We start from the raw sequence: 21,784 nt of genomic DNA, 5'->3' as shown, positions 1-21,784 counted from the left end.
CAGCCGAGTGGTCGGTCGTCCGATATCCAGGGTCTAGAAATCTATGGTTTGTCATATCCGACGGCTTGATCTGTCTATAGGGCTAGTCAAGTAAACGCGTTCATGGACAACTGACGTTATTCCATGGAGTAAAATCAAGGACAACATGCCCAGCCAAACCGCACTGTGCATGCATTGGATTTTGACGTTTTTTTCCATTTTACATGCTTGTTATGGCAATTAACATTGTGGTACTGAGCCAATTTGATAGTGCGTTCACTGATTAACACCAAACATGATCATTTAGTGATCTAAAGTAACACCGGCCAAAAAGGTCGGTCTGGCTAAGTTCAAGTTCAAAGATGAACAATGGCCGTTGATTGAAGAAAGATCAGAAGAACTGGACCTGGTTTCAATTCTGAAATAGGAATCGTCAATAGATACAGCCATTGCTAAATTACGTTTTGAGGAAGTTTGCTCCAGTCTAGCAATCTCTAAATATGTTTCCAAGGGCACACGGACAAAAATTACAAAATAGAAGAAGACTTTGTTCAAAAAGAGCTGCAAATTAGCAAAAAATGGCTGAATAGCAACTCGAATCCAGTAATTGTGGCAAGTCTCTAAAAAAGTTGGACGTAATTCAGGGTAAGATTAAGGCCTCCATCGGAAATGACCAGTTACAAACTGAGAGTAAGGTGGTTCAGGAAGTCAGGTCGAATCCGAAGGCTTTTTTCTCTTAAGCGAACTCTAAGAGAAAGACGAAACACCCTGTTGGGTCTTTTGAGGTTGGTGGGGAAGCCATTTGTATTGCAATTTGATTATATCATAGTAACAGATCAAGATGCTTTAGCAGCCATCTGGGACTTGATGCTTTCAAGTTCTGGTCCTGATGGTGTGACATCTCAGTTTCTGATGAGATGCTCACTGGTTCTTGCTTCTGTCTTCTCGTGCTTGATGTGTTGCTTCTTGGATTAGGGCAAGCTTCCCTCTTTAATAAAGTTAACTCATGTTGTTCCAATTTTTAAAGGGGGAGAAAAATGGCTCACCAGTAACTATAGGCCGATTTCTCTCACTTCGAATATTACGAAGGTGTTTGAGAGGATCATGAAGTTCAAACTTGTTGAATTTCTTTATTTCAATGGAGTCCTTCCTCTAAGCCAGCACGGGTTCCGAGCACATTTTAGCAGGTTACCCAACTGTTTGAACATATAGAGCAGGTCATTGGGGGACTAGAGAGCAATGAGTCAGTTGATGTTGTCTATCTTGATTTTGCCAAGGCCTTTGATAAAATAGATCATGGCCTTTTGTTAAATAAACTTCATGACATTGGGATCCAAGGCAAGGTTCTCAATCATGATAGGAAGCAGATTGTTCAGGTCGAGGGATCCCTTAGTGACATCCATGATGTCAAGTCAGGCGTTCCTCAGGGCTCCATCTTAAGGCCCCTCGTTTTTGTAATATTCGTTGTCCCGCTTCAAAAGCTTAGTACTACCGCCAGTCTCTCTTCTTAACTTGACGACACCAAGTTAGTTTCTGGTAGGAATGGCCAAGATTCCAGTAGCCTGGCAAAAGACCTAGATAAAATCTACTCTTGGGTGACTCTTGAGAGTAATATGACCCTGAACGGAATGAGATTCCGTTCGATGACCTTCGTGTTAACTCCAGCAATACTCCACTGGTAGATAATGGAGGTAAAGATATTAAGCACGTCTCATCTATGAAAGATTTAGATGCAGTCCTATAAGATAATGGAAAGTTCGATGAGTATATCCAGTTGAAGGTGGGTAAAGCTCTCAAATGTGTGGTTGGATATTTTTCACGTTTAAGTCCAGAGATAATGTCACCACGATGCTAACTCTGTACAAGTCGATTGTTCAGCCGCATCTTGAATATGCTATATCCAATTGGGCTCCAATGAGTTCAGCAGGTTTGCAAAAGGTCGAGCAAGTCCAACGATGTTTCACTAGGAACATCACAGGATTGAGAGAGCTCTCATATTGGGAGAGGCTAAAAAAGTTGGGATTGTACAATACTCAGAGAAGGTACGAAAGGTATCTGATACTGAACGTCTTCAAAAGCATCCGTGAGCTTTGTCCCAACCCAGGATTTAGGGTCAATTTTAGTGACCGTAGAGGCTTAAAGTGCGTTTTGAGAGCACCTTGAAGCCCTCGAGAATCCAGGCTAGTTCGAACAATGAAGTCTATTTCTCTTCTTTCTCAGGCTCCTTCATTGTTTAATTTGCTTCCATCTAATATTAGTAGGAAATACGTAGGCCTTGTTGATCCGGTTGCATCTTTCAAGTCAGACTTGGATTTTCTTTTCATTAGCATTCCAGATCAAGCCTAATTTCAAGAACTAGCTCCGTCTGCCAATTCAAACTCGTTGGTAAACCAAATATCATATAAACATTGAAAGGTAATTAATCGACGAATAACCTTTCATTTTAATACTACTGAGGATTACATTCCCTGTAGAGATTAGAAAAGCCCGTGAATAGCCAAACAAAAAAAAATTCTTTGTTAAGTCAATTGGGAGGAAAAATCAAGTTTTGTTCAGATTGAGCAAAATACTTCGGATTCATATCGGATTAAACAAGAATATATCGGATTTGGATTGGCTTGGCTTGGAAATTATACCTCAGAATCGGATTTGGAATACAAAATATCATTTTGGATCGAATTCTGATTACAATTGATCACTTCAGATCGGATTGGGATTACAAAATATCACTTCGGATTGGATTCAAATTATAATATATCACTTCGGATCGGATTCGGATTACAAAATATATTGGATTTGGATTCGCTTGGATTGCAAATAATATCCTGGAATCGGAATGAGATTACAAAATGTCGCTTTGAATCGGATACGGATTACAAAATATTACTTCGGATCGGATAACAAAATATCACTTTGGATCGGATTCGGATTACAAATTATTACTTCGGATCGGATTCGGATTACAATTGATCACTTCGGATCGGATTCAAATTACCAAATATCACTTTGGATCGGATTTAAATTACAAAATATCACTTCGGATTCGGATTGCAAAATATCATTTCTGATTGGATCCCTTTAATATTCGTAGGGAATATGAGGGCCTTGTTGATCCGGTTGCATCTCTCAAGCCAGACTTGGACAAATTTAAAATAGCATTCAAGGACTAGCTCGGTCTGCCAATTCAAACTCGTTGGTAGACCAAATATCATATAAAGATAGAATGTTAATAAATAGGCAAGTTATAACCTTTGACTTTAATAGTACTGGGGATTCCCTGTAGCGGTTAGAAAAGCTCGTGAACAGCCAAAAACAAAATTCTGTAAGTCAGTTGGGGGGAAAAATCAGGTTTTGTTCAGATTGAGCAAAATACTTCGGATTTACATCGGATTTGGCTTGGCTTGGCTTGGAAATAATACCTCGGAATCGGATTTGGAATACAAAATATATAACGGATTTGGATTGGCTTGGATTTGAAATAACATCCTGGAATCGGAATCGGATTACAAAATATCACTTCGGATCGGATTAGGATTACAAAATATCATTTCGGATCGGATAACAAAATATCACTTGAGATCGGATTCGGATTACAAAACATCATTTCGGATCCCTGTCGGGTCCGAAGCACAGCTTTAGTACATTCCCATTTCAAGGTCGACATCCCAGTAGTTTGAAAATCTGGATTAGTTTGCGATCCTGCACAATCTCTCCCAGCATGTTGGTGTAGTCACCAGAGCAAACAGTGTTCTGGATTTGGTCTTTCCTAGTCTATGGTCTTTCCTAATGACCCACTATGCCCATGTGACGCCTAGTAATCTGTCAGACCATCATGTTCTTGAGATAGGGTCGACCATTACTCAAAAGCCGGCGTTTTCTAGAGTAAAACCGGTCAAAAAGGTCGGTCTGGCTAAGTTCAAGTTCAAAGATGAACAGTGGCCGTTGATTATAAAAAGGTAGGGAAGCTGGACCTGGTTTCGTTGTTGAAACAGGAATAATCCGTAGGCGTAGCCTGAGACAAGATGATTTTAGTTTGTGAAGAAATTTGCTCCACTCCAGCAATCCCTGAATTTGTTCCAAAAAAGAGACACCAACTTTAATTCCGAAAGGAGATGGTGTAGCCGAATGGTTCAAGAGGCAGCGTATTCACGGCAAGTCAGTTGAGTGTCACGGGTTCTGAGCTTGGAGCCGGAAGTGATATAAATATAAAGAATTCATTATAGACTTGATCTTGAATGAAACCCGAAATTTTGAGACTACCATATGTCAGTTTCTAAATTTAGTTTGTGGTTTTGCGCTTTGTCAATTTTTGACCCGTTCAACTGAACAAAATAGCACTTTGTAATACATTACGATTCAGGACACTTTACAGAGTTAAAAGTGGTCAACAAGTCGACGCAATTTACTAGCTAAAAAAGGGTTGTGAAATTTTCCAATTTGGCGTAGAAAGCGCACGATTATTATTCGTCTGAAATGGAATGATTGTTCGTCACTCGCCGCCTCCCCAAAGAGAACGTATCTGACATAACGAAAGTTCTTACAAGATGCGGTATTTCAAATTTCTAAGACAATCATCTGACGTTGTTTGCCTGATCTTATCTAAGCTCGTGTTTTACTCAATTGTAAACGAATTGAACCTGAAAGGATGGTATTTTGCTCAAAAGAAAGTGCTCGTTATGATTCACTTTGTTTGTCTCACTCAATCTTGCGTTGGACGATTATGATCCAGTCACCTACTGATGTGCTCAAATTGGCCTTTTCCTTGTTTGCTTGCTTATTTGATTGAAACTTTAGGATATCTACTTGTTTACAAATATTTGATGCATATTCAAACAATTTCAGTGTTGCTAAACCGACATGACTTCAACAACAAATGCATGTTTGAAGAAGTTAACAATTTAGTTGAAAATGCCCACCACTGGTCCTTTGCAACACACGCTCGCACATAAAGTAGATTTTGATCTTGGATGTGGCATCACGTTATAAAGTGCTTTAATTTCATTTTGAAAAGCAATAGTTCAAATCACCTGAGCTTACCTGTGCTGAAATTTCTTGAGCGCTAGGTAGAACTTGGTATCAACAAAAAGAAGACAAAAAAAGCACTTGTTTGAGCTTAGCTCACGAGATTGAACATTTATTATTCAAATTGGAAAAAAGCCAAAAAATCAAACATTTACATTAAAATTGCAAATCACAGTTTTAGATCTTTAATAGCTTGCGGTAATTCGGGTAATTTTATATCTTTTAGCTGCTGTGAAAGGTTCATGTTTTTCACGGCGGATAATGCACGGGTAGGAGCAGCTGAAATACCGGCCTGAAACAAAAGACAACAATCGTGAGCTACTAGTTGTATACGGCAATGACTTTTGTCAGGGAATCCATCTCATTTGGTGCATTCAAGAAGTTTAAAACTCAATAAAAATAGGAAATGCACTTGCCTCTTCTTTTTCCAGTTTGTTTTGCTCTTCGATGCGTGTGAGAATTTCATTCATGTTCGTTTCCAACACCATTCCACCCATGACCAACTCATTGAGGATAAAATGCACCTGAAGTTTATGGTAGTTCTATATGGGTTCATTTGGAATTCATAATTCAGTTTGCAATGATACTTACCTTGTCCATATGAAAAATGAGATCTAATTCACAAACGTTTTCAAAGCATTTGTCGAGCGTCTCCACGAAAACTTGGATCAAATCCAGGATACCCAATTCAGACTCAGAGGAATCCACGCATAACACAAAATACAGGGTGGCATAATGACGGTAGATCAGCTTGCAATCCGTGCCCCCGATCACGCTACCAAAAAACAAAAAATGCTAAACTATAATTAAGAGCTGAGTTTCACACAGCCAGGAATCAAGGATTGGTTAACGGACGTGGTTTCAGCGTTCTCCCAACTGTTGGAATGATGGGGAAGAACATGTCAGCAATTTTCATTTTTGGTCTAAAAATGAATTAATTAAAGTCTTTAGAGGATCCCAAGCAACGTGAATGGATCGCCGAGTTTCCGCGTTGGATGTACTAAGTTTGAATTTCCTACCTGACAGTTGCGGGGTTTATGTTGTATTCAAATGGAACGTCTACATATCAGGGATGAGGAATGAGAAGTTATTGAAAGCCATATTTCTGGCGACTATTTAGAGATCTTGGATATTACTATTATTCTAATTGAACAATCAAATTTTACAAACGACAACATGGGGTTCTGCCATTTTTATCCTTTTGGGTATAACGAGTTCAACAGTTCTTCTTCATTAAAGCTCGGGGTTCAATGTCACACAAATTTTTGAGTGAAGACAAACATTGTCACTCAGAGTCAAGGTATCCCTAAATTTTTATCCATCTTGTTATCTCTCTTACATTTGATCTAAACATGGCCAAAACCCTCCAATTTCCTCGAACATTCTCGGTTTTAGGTTATTTTAAGCCCCAAAACGGCCAACTTAGTTTGAGCTTAATTCAACATAAAAAACTATCTTTCCGACCACAAGTAATGTAGTACCTACATGTTTCAATTCTTAAATATAGTTAGTTTTAAATGGATTACATCTATGACAATCTTTTGACTGCCAATTATACTATTGCGATTTGGCATTGTAGTCATAACTAGTTGCAACACTGGCGAAGGGAAATATTGAGCTTGGATAAAAATCGTGAAGAAAACATTCAATACTAGGTCCTCAAAAAAGGTCCACCCTCCACTTCTAAGTTAGATCACACAATATTGACGTCAAGGCAGTTTCCTTTCTATTTTTTTTAAAATCAGGCTCCATTAGTTTTAGAGTTACTTTCCACTTCATCTGCCTCTTTCTCATCGAGATGAAGACGTCCCTTAAATCGGTAAAATGAAAGCAATGAATCGAATAAAGAGTATTTAAGGGCTCCTAGTCTTTGAAAAGAGGGTTACTAGAGGAATTCTTTTTCAAGAAAAGAGGATTTAAAAGTTCAATAAAATATAAAAGAGTAGAAAAGAGCAGCCCACGAGGCTACACTTTGGCACACCAATCAATGCTCAATGGATGGTTGAATCGGATAGGATCGGTTCAATGAATTATTTGTAGGTAGATAGCATATGACTTGTAATGAGTAGGTTTACCTGCCAGCGCCTTCAAGGAAGTTGCACACGTGATCCTCTCGCTTGGACACTAATTGGAACGTCTCTCGAACAATTTGCTGCTGCTCACTCTCCGTGTAATACTGATAGAATTGGTTCACCCGGGGTTTGCCGTGGTTATTAAAAACCAGCACAGCCGAGATCATCTTAACAACTTTCTTTGCTCGTCTCCCAAACAAACAAGCAAGCTAATTTTGGATGGACGTGGCCACGGGGTAATTGAGACCTCAAGCACAAGCAGACTCAGTTAATTGCATGTAGGTTAACCAATGTGCTACACGGGATGTTATAGATGGAAATGGCCTAGTACTTTCAATACCCAGTGACACAAGAACAACCCATATGCATTTGATAGGTAGCACAACAGAATCGAGTCAACCAATCAAACACGACCAATAGCAGTGTTACTGAAAAACAACGGCTTAAAAGCGCGAGCAAATGCCTTGATGAGCACTCGGAAAGGAACTTTTTTGGTACAAGGCATAAAACCATTGGAGTATGGCCGGGGGTGCTAGGGTCAAGAATTAGCGTCATGGAACCGAGTGAACACATTGCGTTTTTGGCGTTGATTGCCAAACTACATCCATGCGCATAATCCATTGACCATTTGCCCTGAATAGCTTGGGAGACCCAATGTTAATACCATACTAACCCAACCTGAACTAAACTAACCTAAACTAAACTAGCCCAACCTAGAGACTAGCCCAACCTAACCTAACCTAACCTTTCGATTGCAAGGGCCTGGGGGCGCTTAGGCCGCGTGCAACTCTAGCCAATCAAATGTCAATGTCAATGTGTCAATCTGACACATTGAAGTAGCAGCTGCACAATGAAAAGCAGCACAAATTTTGGGAGGTCATTGGGGGACTTTTCAAAACAGTAGAGGTACTAAAAATCCAAGATATAAATCTCAATATTGGACAATAAGAGTCTCTAAGGTTTCAAAAAGTTTATTGCAAAAATACGAAATTCTAAAATACAAAAAAATCAGCCGCAAAACGGCTTTTTTCTTCTAAAATTAGTTTTTATGCATGTTAATGAGTGAAACTTAGACAGTTTACAAAAAATACCTACCTGCATGAACCATTTCTTTAATGAATAAAAGAACTGAACCTTCAATTTAATGCCTCAGCAAAGAGATATGAAGCCTCAAAAGTATGAGTGATATCTCAAAATTTGACGATGACGTCATCTTCCTTTCCCGCTTCAATGAGTCAATAGCCTTTCTGCTGGCACCTATCAACTCTGAAAACGAGTCAGCCTGGCTAGCTCCCATGGCACTCTCTATGTCACGAGTAAGCTCACCGAGGTCCCTGACCAAACCCCTGCTTCGAGGGAAACCCCTGTCCTTGACCAAACCCCTGCTTCGAGGGAAACCCCTGTCCTTGACCAAACCCCTGCTTCGAGGGAAACCACTGTCCCGTCCACGAGAGATTGAGTGAGGTAGACAGGAGGAAAACAACTGAACCACAAGGATACTTGGCCAATATTTTGTACATTTAGTTGAATATACGTATAACGTTCGATGATCTGAGTGCTTTTCGATCTTATTAACTCTATCAGTCACGCTACTTGTCTCGCCACAAAGCCGATGTGGAGGACATGATACTCTAGGTCTTGCTTCCTCTGTATGGCGTCCCATTGAAGGAAACTTGAGGTTTTTATGGCCAATCTTCCCAAAAATTGTTGAATGCCAAAACATTACATGCACCAATCATACCAATCAATCAAAATTTATTCTGAATAGCCAAGGTCATGGCTTTGAATCTTGCATTTGCAATGCTTCAAAGATTACCTGTCACCATGGTTAAGGCAAAGAAGAAGAAACATCCGATAGTAGTGATGTCCTTCTTGAAAGGACCTTTGAAAGCACGCTCAAAAGAAAAACTCACGCAACCTTTTAAGCTGCCTCTTGGAGAACACTGATTACCGTTTACAGTTTGTTGACAAGAAATCATCCTTTGGCCTGAGTAAGTTACAATTCCTCAATTTTTTCATATTTCCACGAAGTGACTAGGACGACGCTTTGTTGATAAAAGTTCGATGATATCCAATGCTATGTTTCTATCATAGCAAGATGAGATCACAGAATGGGAATAGTCCGTGCGCCAAATGTCAAACTTTGGCCCATAAGTGGAATCACTGCGTGAAGGACACTTGTGGACAACCTAATAGAGATAGATGTAGAGAGGAAATAGCAGGGCAGGCTGGCACCAGAATTTCGTCTGATATGTTGTCAGGCCGCTAGAGCGATTCAGTTGTACAAGTTGCCTTCATCCAATTCGATCTAGTCAATTCAAGTTGGCAAAAACATTTTTTCAGTTCTTCACTCAGTGTCTTTTACAAAGCAGCCTAGTCGGTTGCTTGTCACGCAGATTCCAGAATAAAGTGCTCTATGGACAACCTCTATGGAGAACCCTTTCCATAGTGACTGGTTGGGAATCACTCGAAGACGTTAGGATAAGGTACTTGAAGGAGGATATTCTTTGTAAAGAAATAACTTAGTTTATTTACCCAAGTTGGACGGCAGAAGTCACTGGAAAGCGGTGGATGAATCTGAATTAAAGAGTCAATGAAAAAGTTTTCATGTCTTTAATGTTGAATTGACGAACATTTTTGGGTCACTTTTGTTTTACGTTTTGTTTTAAATCTTTAGGATTGGATTTGGAGCTCAGAAAATTATTTGGGAAGTGAATAACGGACTAACTTGAGGTCCAAATCAACATTTGAGCTTTATTGTGGTTTGACTGTTATTCGAAGGAGAGTTCTAAATTATCATGGCTCCATTCTTTCTCGACATCTTTCATTTTGGATCAAAACAAAGCCAGGGATCACGTACTACATTCAAGATTGAGGAATGCTACTCGCTAGGTGGCAGCATACGATACCCAAGATATAAGGGGGCAAAATCACGGTCGTATTTCCAAGGTCAAGAGTGGGGACCGTAGGGATCCTGGATGGGTAGGGTCTCTAGTCAAGAGTGTGAGTCAGTTGCCCCTTTCTGAAAATGTTATTTAGTTGCACATACTGCGAGTATCATTCCGATCTGTGAACGCACATTTTGAAATGCGACTGGGTAAAATTTAGTACTGTCGCACTTCAAAATTTGCGTTCACAAAACCACTCATTGGTATTGCTTCAGATGATTTGCCCTTCATTGCGACCAATCTTTCAATTGCCAAGTTTGAAGAAATATGTCACACAGTAGGAGCAATGTGTCAGTAACACTTCATTGGTTGTTGCTCATGAAACAGATTCAAGTGAAAATTCTACTAATGGTTTATGCCAAAATTTTGTCGCTAGATTCATTCACAATACAATTGTGCTCATGACAGAGAAATAATATTGCCCGTCCCAGCATTTCTTTTCATTTTGGCAACACTTCGTTCGCCTGTTGTTTTTAGGACAAATATTGGTCACTCTACTTCTCGACCAACGGTAAAGTAACGAGTACCTGAGTTTGCACCTTGGTGGGGGTCAATATTTTATTTCATGAGAAATTGCAAGACCAAGGTAGGGACAATTGTTGAATTTTTAAAGCCAACAAATCAAAAAAAAGTCACTAAAATTAAAGGGAGGAGACGTGGTGCAGGGGTTAGCGCAGTTTCCTAGCATGAGAGATGTCCCTGGTTCGAATCTACTTCCCGAACTTTCTCAAGGAAACTCTCAGACGCTAGCCCTGCCCACAGATGGAGGACCAAAATTGGTACGGACACGACAATGCCTGTCAGAAACACATTTCAGGATGATGTGACGGCTGGCTTCGCTGGCCAGGAAAGGTTCACCCATAGATAACTTCATATATGGTTTTGGTTATGGTTATGGTTTTCTATGGGTTCACCCCTCCAACCCTAACAACCAAAAACAATAAAAAAAAGATCAGTTTTTCAAAGGAAGCAAAGCTTGACACAAGCACACCCCAAAAGTGCTAGTCAAACCTTTCATTTTGGTCATAAACAAGAAACCTTACTTATTGGTTAGGGCTAAATGATTGTTTCTGTATTGATATCAATTTAGTAAAAAAAATTGTATTTTGGTCATAATAAATGAAAGAAATGGTAAGCCTAACAACAAGTCTGAGAAATAAAAGTTATACCACGCATTTTTTTTTGATAGTTCAAACAAAAAAATGCTGAGCCCAAATTGCAAATAAACAGAACAAAACACAGGGAGATGGTTTTAGTGCACTTGGTTCATGTGCAACCAAGCTTTGCTTTGGTTCATGGGTTCAATGGTGGACCTTGACCCAAAATGGGACATCCCAATATATATAAATATTGAAAAACCTTGTCAAATAATAATCCAATGAGATTCAAACTGGCAAAAAAGATTTTAAAAAAGTGTATTTGGGTTTAAGGTGGAAAGAAATCACAATAATCTGGCTGCAATGGCACTTTGCTGATGGTGCTTTTCCTGCAATCTCAGAGTCAAGCTCTGAGTTACAGCAGCTGATAGGTCAAATTCAAAGGGGCAGATAAGTCAGGTCAGGCTGGCCTGGTAGCATTTCTCAATGCTAATTTTTGATTATTCAATTATTATTGATTAATTATTACCTTATTATTTCAAGGCTTCTAGCATTGAAATTGTTTTATTAGCATCAGTCTGGTTTTCAGCATTGAACTAGCATTATTTGCCTAGTCCAAGCATCATGAAATCTCGTCTAGCATTTTAGCATTTTCCTAGCATTACTTCACTAAAAAAATGCCCAAAAGGGAAGACAAGTAAAAAGCATTTCACAAGGGAACTAAACTTGGCAGTGTCAACAATGCTCTTTTTATTGAATCCATTTGCCTTTTTCCATGACATGCCACAAAGTTATTTCCATTGGAATCAAAATGGCTTATTCTAGTTGCTTCTCCATTAAAAGGAAGATTTAGCCCAATTTCTGTATATACCCAGGCTTTTGGCTCATTACTTTTTGTAAAAAGATTGTTTTCTGCGGTTGGTTGGCAGCGTAAATCAAGAAATTCATTCAAATGGTCAGTGCATGTATAAGGACCAAGTTGCAATCTTCAAGTAAATGTAAGTATGGGTTAATTTCATTGTATTCTTTTAAAAAATAAAAGTAGGAAAAAGGATTCAAAATAGAAAAATATTAGCTTTATGGGTAAAGACACTTATTGCGGCCCTTAGGAATATCTGCTTTGAAGTATGATGCACGTAACAAAAACAATTTCTCTTAGTTTTAGGATCTAATTTAATCATAGAAATAACAGTTTTTGGCGATAAGAACAATTTTTCAACTGTTATTTCAAGATTGAAAGGTAATAAATGGACGAATTATAACCTTTCCTTTAATAGTACTGGGGATTGCATTGCCTGTAATGGTTAGAAAAGCCCGCGAATAACTAATCCACTTGTGAGATCAAATTCTAAAAAAAAATCAATATCTGTTAAACTTTTGAGTGAGAATATTATAAACACAACAGCATCAATCGAGGTTATCTGAAGATTTTTGTGTTTTTCATTTTTTTTTCCAAAGCACATTTTTTAAAAAAATGCATGGAGATACTCTGTCACAGAGTGCCAAATATAATTGAATATTGAAAGTGAAATCCTTGATGGTCACCATAAATAATTTGGTTTTTCTTAAAAAAGTAGCATCATTCTAGCTTTTTCGAACTCCAATTAGCATTTTTTAGCATCAATTTTGCACGAGCTAATATTACTGTCTGAAAACAAACTTGCCAGCCTGAATCAGGCCGTTCAGCATTCAAAGAGGAAGGAAGCTAAATTCCCAGGCTAACTCCCCTTGGGGACCCTCATGTTAAGGACTTAAATTCAAGAAAAAAGACATTCATTTGTCAAAATCATCAATGGCAAAGGTCTAATGCTTAAACAAGTGAAAGCATATATGTTAGTTTAACTATTTCTTGATCACACTGAAAGAAATTAAATGACAAATTTGTAATTTCAAATGAGCCACAATTTTTCTTCGAAAGAGTCTATATTTTGCTCACAAAGCATAGTGGCTTGAAATGTTCAAAACATGTGCCAACATTAATGCTAAGCGTTGCATCTTTAATTAAATTCAATATCGATTCTGATCCCTCCTTACCCGGATCCTCCGTCCTGAGATTAAGAGCCGCCCACTGAAATTCGGCCTACTACTGAGATTTCTCTCGAACCAAAGTCTTACCCCCCTGGAATTGATACACTCGTCCATCCTGCTTGTCCTGCTCTTCATTTTCGTGACACAGTGGGCTCTGTCTTTTCACTTGGGGACCACGAAAATCATCGCTGAATCCATTCACCCCTCTCCGATCGCTCTCTTTGAAGATGGCTCTCTTGTCATCCGGCACGTTGAGGGCGTGGCGACGGGGCGGGGCGGTGTTCCGCCCCGTGACCTCGGGTGCAAGTGCGTCCTCGGTTCGGTCGATGCATTGGGATCAGGCTCGTATTATCGGCTCCACGCCCGATCGAAACGCTCCCGAATTTCAGGTGAGTCTGTCCGGATATTGACGAGTGAGGTCGGGTTGCACTAGAAGAGAATATTAATAAGTGTAGTGCTGAACTGGAAATTGTCCTTGTTTTAGGAGAATCAAAGTAAAATGGAGGGTGCGGTGAGCCAACTCAAGTCGGTAGTGGGACGGGTCGTCCAAGGGGGCGGACCTAAAGCTATCGAGCGACACACGGCCCGAGGTAAGCACAAATCAGGGTCTTATAAAGTGCCTTCTATTTGGCTCTCTATCCGCGTTGTACATACAGTATACCGCTTATAAGGTGATTGTCCCAAACGAAGTACAGATGGCACGCATCGAAGCTAATGCATGTCATTATTGATCTTTGAATCGTAGAGACTTACAATATGATTGCTTCCTATAGATCTAAAAAAAGACTTGAGAGTGTCCATTCAAAAATGGAATGAAAAGCAGACGCTCGAGCTCTCCGTAATATTTGGAATGTAAGGATGCCCCCACTGACTCTTTGTCCTGAGTAAGTGAGTTTAGTTGACCTAAATATAAAAAAACATACCTTGCGGAAATATCCGCAAATTCAATTACATTTCATTGCATAACAGATGCTGGTAATTTCGCTCTGATTTACTTTGCAATGTCTTTCAACGAGTGATGATCTTTTTCTCAGGCAAACTCGTTCCCCGCGAGCGCATCAACCGATTGCTAGATCCTGGATCGCCTTTCTTAGAGATGAGCCAGTTGGCCGGCTTCAAGTTGTACGGTGATGAAGAGGTGCCCGCTGGTGGGATCATCACGGGGATCGGTCGGGTGAACGGGTAAGTTGATCTCCATTCTACCCGAATAATGACCCATGAGTAGCGCTTGACGAGATCATTTCTTCACCTCAGACAAGAATGTATGATCGTGGCCAACGACGCTACCGTCAAAGGAGGCAGTTATTACCCAATCACGGTGAAAAAACATTTGCGAGCCCAAGAGATCGCCCGTGAGAACCGTTTACCGTGTATCTACCTCGTGGACTCCGGCGGAGCCAATCTACCTCGCCAATCCGAAGTCTTTCCCGACCGAGATCACTTTGGACGCATTTTCTTCAACCAAGCCAACCTCTCATCCCAAGGGATTGCTCAAATCGCCGTCGTCATGGGCTCGTGTACGGCTGGTGGGGCTTATGTACCTGCAATGGCCGATGAGAGCATCATTGTCAAGAAGCAAGGTACCATCTTCTTGGGGGGACCACCCTTAGTCAAAGCCGCCACGGGTGAAGAGATCACGGCTGAGGAATTGGGTGGCGCTGACCTACATTGTGGCCGATCTGGAGTGACGGACCATTACGCGTTGGATGATGAACACGCCATCCACTTGGCTCGCACCATAGTCGGGAACCTCAATGTTCAAAAGGTAGGCTTTAACACTTAACCTATTGGTCCTAGATCCAAGGAGGCCCATTCGTATTAAATTATATACGGTATACGATATTCAGAAACCCGATGTGACTCTAAGTGTGCCCGAAGAACCAATTCATGATGCCCAAGATCTTTATGGTATTGTGGGTGAGGATCTTAAAAAAACCTTTGACGTTCGAGAAGTGATTGCTCGAATTGTGGATGGGTCCAAATTTGACGAATTCAAAGCCAAGTACGGAGAAACTTTGGTAACTGGTGAGTTGAGCCTTGCGATATATGACTTTGGCTTTGGAGAAGTAAAGTTTTTTTTCGATTTCCCAGGCTTTGCGAGGTTATACGGCTATCCTGTTGGCATCATTGGAAATAATGGCGTGTTGTTCGCCGAGTCCGCATTGAAAGGCGCTCATTTTGTTGAATTATGTTGCCAGAGAAAGATCCCTTTGTTATTCCTTCAAAATATCACGGGTGAGGGTTTGCCACTGAGCTTGAGCGAACACTTACAAAAGCGTTCGAAATTAGTCGATCCCTTCCTTTTCCTTTGATCTTGTTCCGCGTTAGGTTTCATGGTGGGAAAAGATGCGGAAGCCGGTGGAATTGCTAAACACGGTGCTAAATTGGTGACTTCGGTGGCTTGTGCCAATGTGCCCAAACTTACACTCCTTATCGGTGGTTCCTATGGTGCTGGGAATTACGGCATGTGTGGCCGAGCATACAGGTAAGTAACCGCCCTTGGCACGCTGTGGACAGTTATTGGTGATTTGGGACCGTGTTGTATGTAGGCAAATATCCATTCCCTCGTCTCGTGTTACAGCCCTCGCTTCCTGTACATGTGGCCAAATTCTCGCATTTCCGTAATGGGTGGAGAGCAAGCTGCTGGCGTGTTGGCCACGATTACCCAGGAGCAACGCCGGAGGGAGGGCAAAGAATGGACGCCCGAAGAAGAAAAAGCATTGAAAGACCCCATCATCAAAAGATTCGAGGCTGAAGGCAGTCCCTATTTCTCCAGCGCGAGGTAAGATGAACTGGAGTTCGACAAAAAAAGAGAAAAGGAACCAACCAGAAGCTTGCTTTGCCATTGCCCTTGTCGCTCCTCATTGTCCCATCAATTTCCTTTACAAACCCACTCAACCGTGCTCAAACGAATGCGACATCGAAGTAGCAGGAGGACATATAGTGGGAGTGGTACTCCCTGTTATTGGTGCTGGTTGTACAATCACTTTTGGGGTATCCATTTCTTGCAAAAAAGGGGGAAACCAAGAGAGGACCCACCACGAAAGACGACCGCGAATAAAGCCAAGAGTCGTCGATAAAGAATGACTTCATTTTTCGATGTTACTTCGGGCTTCAGGATACTCCTTCAAGTATTTTGGTCCTTGCCTAGCCGGGGGGGGGGCGATACAACTGTTCTTAAACAAAGTGTGCAAAAGGATTGCGTACAATATATTTTGATTGTGATTCGTTGTCCCATATCCTTCGATAAACTTCTGCATCTTTATGGCAACGGCCATATCTAGGCGAATACTTCAGACTTAAATGGAGCAAGTTTTAATTTCCTTTTTGTTTAACCCTAAACACGCACTCACCCAATCCTGCCAACGACTATCTTCCTAAGTTAGCGCCTCCATATTTTACTGGAAGAGCACTTCTTGACGTCATCAAGAGTTACTTGCAGTTTCCATTTTAGAAAGGGAAAGACTTCTGAACAATTCATAGAACAGAGTGACCCGGGATTTTTTAATCTGCTCCTTGTCCTTCTCAATTCATTTTGGAAAAGTAAAAACGAGCATTTTGTTTCATCAAGATTTATATTTCTTCTTAGTAATATAAGATCCATTTACAAGGACCGGGTAGGACCTCCTTTTCCATTTAGTCAGAAGTCCTCAATAGAAACTCCCTCTTTTGTGTGTGGGTAAGAAATGGGCCCAGACTCCAAAAAGAACCATTAAAAGTAGTTCCAACCACGGGAAAAGCCAGAGCTCAAGCGGAAAAAAATCGAGGATCACTTGGCTGTTCTGCATCGCTTAAAAGCGTTTCTTATATGGGCCAAAAGTGGATGGAGGCAAAAGGAAAGGAACAAAGTCTTGGAGACCATCTCCTTTTATTTCTAGGTTATGGGACGACGGTGTGATCGATCCGGTGGATTCGAGGCGAGTCCTCGGGTTAAGCCTCAGTGCAGCGCTCAATGCACCAATTCCCGCCACAAAGTTCGGTATTTTCCGAATGTAATGGCAAGAAAACGTAAGAACAGATGGGAAATCTATGTGCAGTTCTCAGGTGAATGTCAACTATATGAATTGAGAGACACAGAAAACATAAACATATTGAATCTCAATGATGTGCTTGATTCAGACTGAATTGGCGGGCGATTCTCCAATTGTACTCCAAATGTTCTTCTCGTACCCCATCATAACAGTCTAGCCACGGACTATTTTTCACCATTAACAAAGAGGCGTTGATACACATTGAATGTCGTTACAACCAGGTCAATCCAACTGCACTGTCAGCATGTCAGTTATCACCTTGGCGCATTTAGAAAAAAAATGAATAAAGTCTAACACGGGACCGACTTTGAATCTAAGCTGTTTGTTTCAGTTGGATGCTAACTTCTTGCATTCGCTCAAGGATGGCATAACTGCCAAAGGGCTACTTTTTTCGATATAATGTGTCAAAAATTACTTGCTTACCGGGTTTGATTGGCTAAAACTCAATATATTTTTTATGTTTTTGTCATTTCTGCTCGTCCAGGAAACTGGAACAAAAATGATTAACACCTTTGATTGGCGGGTCTTTGCAAGGGTGAAAGTGGATGGCAGAATTCTCATTGAATGAAGTTTTCCGTTCGGCCTTTGGCGCATTAAAGAAAAACTTTCCGAAGGTCCACTTTTTGGCCAATGGTGTCATGTATTTCGATAACGCGTTGAAGACCTCAACCAACGGAAGCTAGAAAAAGGAGGGCCCTCTACTTTCTCCTGACGACACGTGTCAAATTTTTATTTCGTTGGAGCTTTTTCTACTAGAGTTGTTCTCTTTCGAAAAGTTTCAAGCCTTAGCTTGTACTCGTTCGAAATGACCTCGATTTTCAAATCTCAATCCCTTGCTTTGCACTCTCTTCACTGCATGGGGTCTGGTTCATAACGTCCATGATCAACGACAGGTAGTTGCAAATTATGGAAAACACGTGACTGTTGTGAACTAAATCGTACAAATAGTAATAACCTCGTTTCCATGACGATCTAGGATCTCTTTAGTGAGAGAGTACAAATGAGTGGCAACAAGAACGAGTCAAATCAAACTTTTGAAATTGGGATCAGATAGTTCTGATTTAAGGTTGCAAATCAAAATCTAGCTTGTTCGTGAAAATTGAATAAGGATTTGAGAGATTTGAGATGATTCGCTTGTTCTTAGGTTAATTAGGGTTTGGAATGCCATTGCCATTTGCCCTTCATAAATAGTATCTTGTATATTAGTTCTTGTCTTGAACTCCTTGTTTTTCAGAGCATGTGAAAGGTGTCCCAAGAATTATTGTCGGTTCCAAAGCGTTAAAAATTGCCCCTAATTTTACATTTTTGATAACACTCACAAAAACCAGTTCACAATGATACAATCACTCCCATTACGAAAACACATTTTTACACACATTTATCTGTAAAACTGAGCTGTAAAAAAAGGAATTTTTGCTTGCTGGCTTATGATATCCATCAACACAAGCACGTCCAAATAAGGTATGATTTTACAACTGTGGTCTTGTGAGAGAGCTGTTCATGTGTGAGGGCATATTGCAAGTCACGGACATTGCACAAGTCAAATTAACGCTTAATAATAACCCATGATTTGTGAAGCCTTCAGGATTGGCAAGAAGACCAAAGGTGGTGAAACCAAAGTTGATTAAGTAATGAAGTCGAACCAGAAAGAATATTTAGTTGAGACACCACATTAATGAATCAGGTAAATCAAGATGCTAAATCAAAATAAGAAAAAAATATCATTTATGAAAACATTTGATTGTACTTGTTTGGAACCAAGCATATAAATATAGTTCAAATGACATTTGACATTTATTGAACTACAGCTACTGGGCAGTGTCAATTAAGCGTTTTTTGTTAAACCACAAATTGCATCTAATAACATGAGTTAATATTTTTTGTTACAAGTATTGCTGGAAGAAACAATTGTCATTCTGGGAATGTCACTAGCACGCAAAATAATTCCATAAGCCCATGTCAATGCGCAATATTGATGAAATGCTATTTCTTAAAAGATATAAGAAGCAACCTAACTGTTTTTGGCACTTCAACCAAAAGCCAAATTCTTTTTTTTGTATTTGGGTGCTAGGGTCGGAGGGATGAGCCTCGCCCGGCCGGCGAAGCCCGTCATCACATCGTCCTTATACTTTTTCCGATAGGCAGTGTCGTGTCCGTATCAGTTTGGTTCTCCGTCTGTGGGCAGGGCTAGCGTCTAAAAGTTTCCTTGAGAAAGGTCGCGGAGGAGATTCGAACCGGGGACCTCTCTCGCATTAGGACACTGCGCAAATCACTACAACACGTCTCCTCCCGTCAATACTACATCATTAAGTCAAAAATCATGCTTGAAAATTAGGGGACTCTACTTTAGGACTTCCCTGGGCAGCTGAAATAATCAATCTTCTCTGTAACTTCAATAAAATGTAGCTTCTTCATAAAAAGAAAAAGAAATAGCTGTTTTAATGACCAAAGCGTCAACAAATCCAATAATATTGCAAATGAAATTGAATCATTTAAAGAACACAGAATTCAGAAAATACATAAAAAAAGATGATGAGCAATTTTTTTTTAAAACTTACATATCATATTACAGCAATGTAAGTATGCAAAGATAACCCTTCCCTTTATTCATCAATGGGTTCATTCGTCACTCAATTTCGTTACAGAATGAGAAATCTGCGCGTCCTTTTTGCCGTTTTGAGCAACTTTTGACTCTTATTTGATTTTCAAGTCAATTTGACTGCTTTTATGATTCATATAATATGCACAGTTCTCATGTAATCCATTACCTTTTGATAACAAGAGTGGTTGGTGGTCTACCGGGTGCGATGATATCGCTCGTACACTTTTTTAAACAACAAATAAAGGTGAAAGCCATGACTTTTTCAACGGGTTTTTGCTAATCCTGCATTCAAGAGATGTCTTTCAGCTGTTTATAGCTGAATTTGAGGAGAACAATCGATCGGCATTTGACCATTCCACATCGAAATGGAAAAGTTGCCGCAGAAAATCATGGCTCGGTTTGAAGGTATCAGCCAATCAACTATCCACGATGCCAAAAAGTTTCATCTAGAGACAGGCAGGTATATTCAGCGTCAAAATGGCGGAAAAAAGAGAACTGTCAGGTCTCCAAGACTGATCTCAAGCACAAGAGGAAAATCGCCCGCAATCAGAAAACTGGCCAAGGAGGCAAATGGGTCGTATTTCACCATGAGAACCATAATCTGGAGTATGCCAAGAATGCTAAGGACAACCAGTGTCATGATTTGATCTTATGGGGGATATGATAGTAGATATTTATGAAGCAAAGGCATTAATGCCTATTCTATCATAATTCTAAGGACCGGCAAAAAGTTGTGAGATGCCCTACAAATCCTTACGTGAATTTGTTTCTACAAATATTGATAATAATACATGGGTACATTTTTTGAAAACTAAAGAACCAGGAGAAACAAGTTTTCTGTAGATGATGTATGCTTGTGCGTTGTTCGAACAATTACATGATATACTTGGAAGCACTCTTCACTTATTACGATAACATTGGGAAAAAATGAATAGGCCAAAACCTCAATACTCGGTATAATTACGTAGAAAACCATTTATTTTGCGCTTGCTGTTGTTGGTCTCTGGCTTCAAAAAGTGCCTGTATTCATGATCATAATCATGTTCCGATGAAATTTAAGTCGGGGCAGAAGTGAGTGGCATTTGAAGCTCATGATTCATTACACATCCGTTCCACTTTAGTACAACACGCATGTTAACAAAAACCGAGCCTTTCTAACTTTTGTAGCGCACAGCAAACTTTTGTTGTGTTGAATATTAGAATTTTACTAAATGCCCATCAACAGTCATCCTTTCAAGAAACTCTTCGCAGACGTAAATCTTCTTTTCCTTAAGAAAAAAAATCACTCCCCAGGCGGTATAACGTACATTGTAACATTTTTGTTTGGCATCTTGAAGTAGCAATTATCTATGTTTAAGTGACAGGACCATGTATTTTGTTCTGTTATTTTGCAATAAGCATTTCATGTTGGAAGTCAGTCGCCAAAAGCATTGCTCAATATAACTTCGTAGTTTGGAGGCGTAGCCCTTTTGTCAATAATTAGCCTGTTAGAAACACATTCCCAAAAACTATGCGGACGAAGGGCCGACAAATATGAATTATAGGGCCATGACAGATGGGAACCAGTCACTTTAGCCAAGTTCCCCACCCCATTGCAAGTTACTGATCGAGCGACAGGGCTGGAGTTTTAATATAATTCTTAACAGCATTTCGTGTTAACAACTCACTTAGTGAATGTAACAGGTGTAGCGAGGTGGAAAAGAGGCTCCTGGGTCATCAAGCCTGAAATTTCCAGCACGTTTTACTATATCAAGAACGTATTTCTTCAGGTTAAAACGCTAATGCCTGGTTTGTTAATGGATATGAGCTTCAAGTTTCCAGAGCCCCTTTGGGAACACGCGTCTTCATTAGTGACACCAATGGGAGGATATTTTGCGTGTTGTGGTTTCGCCAATGGGGAGCATGGTTCACTTCTTTTTTTCGCTTACTCCTTCAAAGGCCTGGTCTTGTCTTTTTTTCACCACAAGGACTATTTCACCTCTTGTTTTCTGGCTACCATCAAGCC

General features: G+C 40.1%; 2 protein-coding genes across 3 annotated transcripts; one reads left to right on the top strand and one right to left on the bottom strand.

Moving 5' to 3' along the window:
- Positions 1-5,082: 5,082 nt before the first annotated feature.
- Positions 5,083-7,481, bottom strand: LOC131878653 (AP-3 complex subunit sigma-2-like). The gene is made up of 4 exons (XM_059224734.1): positions 7,077-7,481; positions 5,593-5,776; positions 5,418-5,525; positions 5,083-5,293 (listed from the first exon to the last, which is right to left on the bottom strand). The coding sequence occupies exons 1-4, from the start codon at positions 7,238-7,240 to the stop codon at positions 5,171-5,173; spliced, it is 579 nt and encodes a 192-aa protein (XP_059080717.1). The 5' UTR covers positions 7,241-7,481; the 3' UTR covers positions 5,083-5,170.
- A 5,786-nt stretch (positions 7,482-13,267) lies between these two features.
- Positions 13,268-17,248, top strand: LOC131879198 (methylcrotonoyl-CoA carboxylase beta chain, mitochondrial-like). Of its 2 annotated transcripts, XM_059225446.1 has the most exons (9): positions 13,268-13,535; positions 13,631-13,736; positions 14,181-14,328; positions 14,401-14,911; positions 14,994-15,171; positions 15,238-15,381; positions 15,475-15,631; positions 15,728-15,928; positions 17,025-17,248. In XM_059225446.1, exons 1-9 carry the CDS (start codon positions 13,374-13,376, stop codon positions 17,140-17,142), a joined length of 1,725 nt encoding a protein of 574 aa, XP_059081429.1. In that variant the 5' UTR covers positions 13,268-13,373; the 3' UTR covers positions 17,143-17,248. The 2 variants fall into 2 exon arrangements, with proteins under 2 accessions (XP_059081429.1, XP_059081435.1); XM_059225452.1 differs by lacking the exons at positions 13,268-13,535; positions 13,631-13,736 and adding an exon at positions 13,928-14,034.
- Positions 17,249-21,784: the final 4,536 nt, after the last annotated feature.

Source organism: Tigriopus californicus, chromosome 1 (assembly GCF_007210705.1).
Source record: "Tigriopus californicus strain San Diego chromosome 1, Tcal_SD_v2.1, whole genome shotgun sequence".
Lineage (NCBI taxonomy): Eukaryota > Metazoa > Arthropoda > Copepoda > Harpacticoida > Harpacticidae > Tigriopus > Tigriopus californicus.
This window is presented reverse-complemented; position numbering and strand designations above follow the sequence as displayed.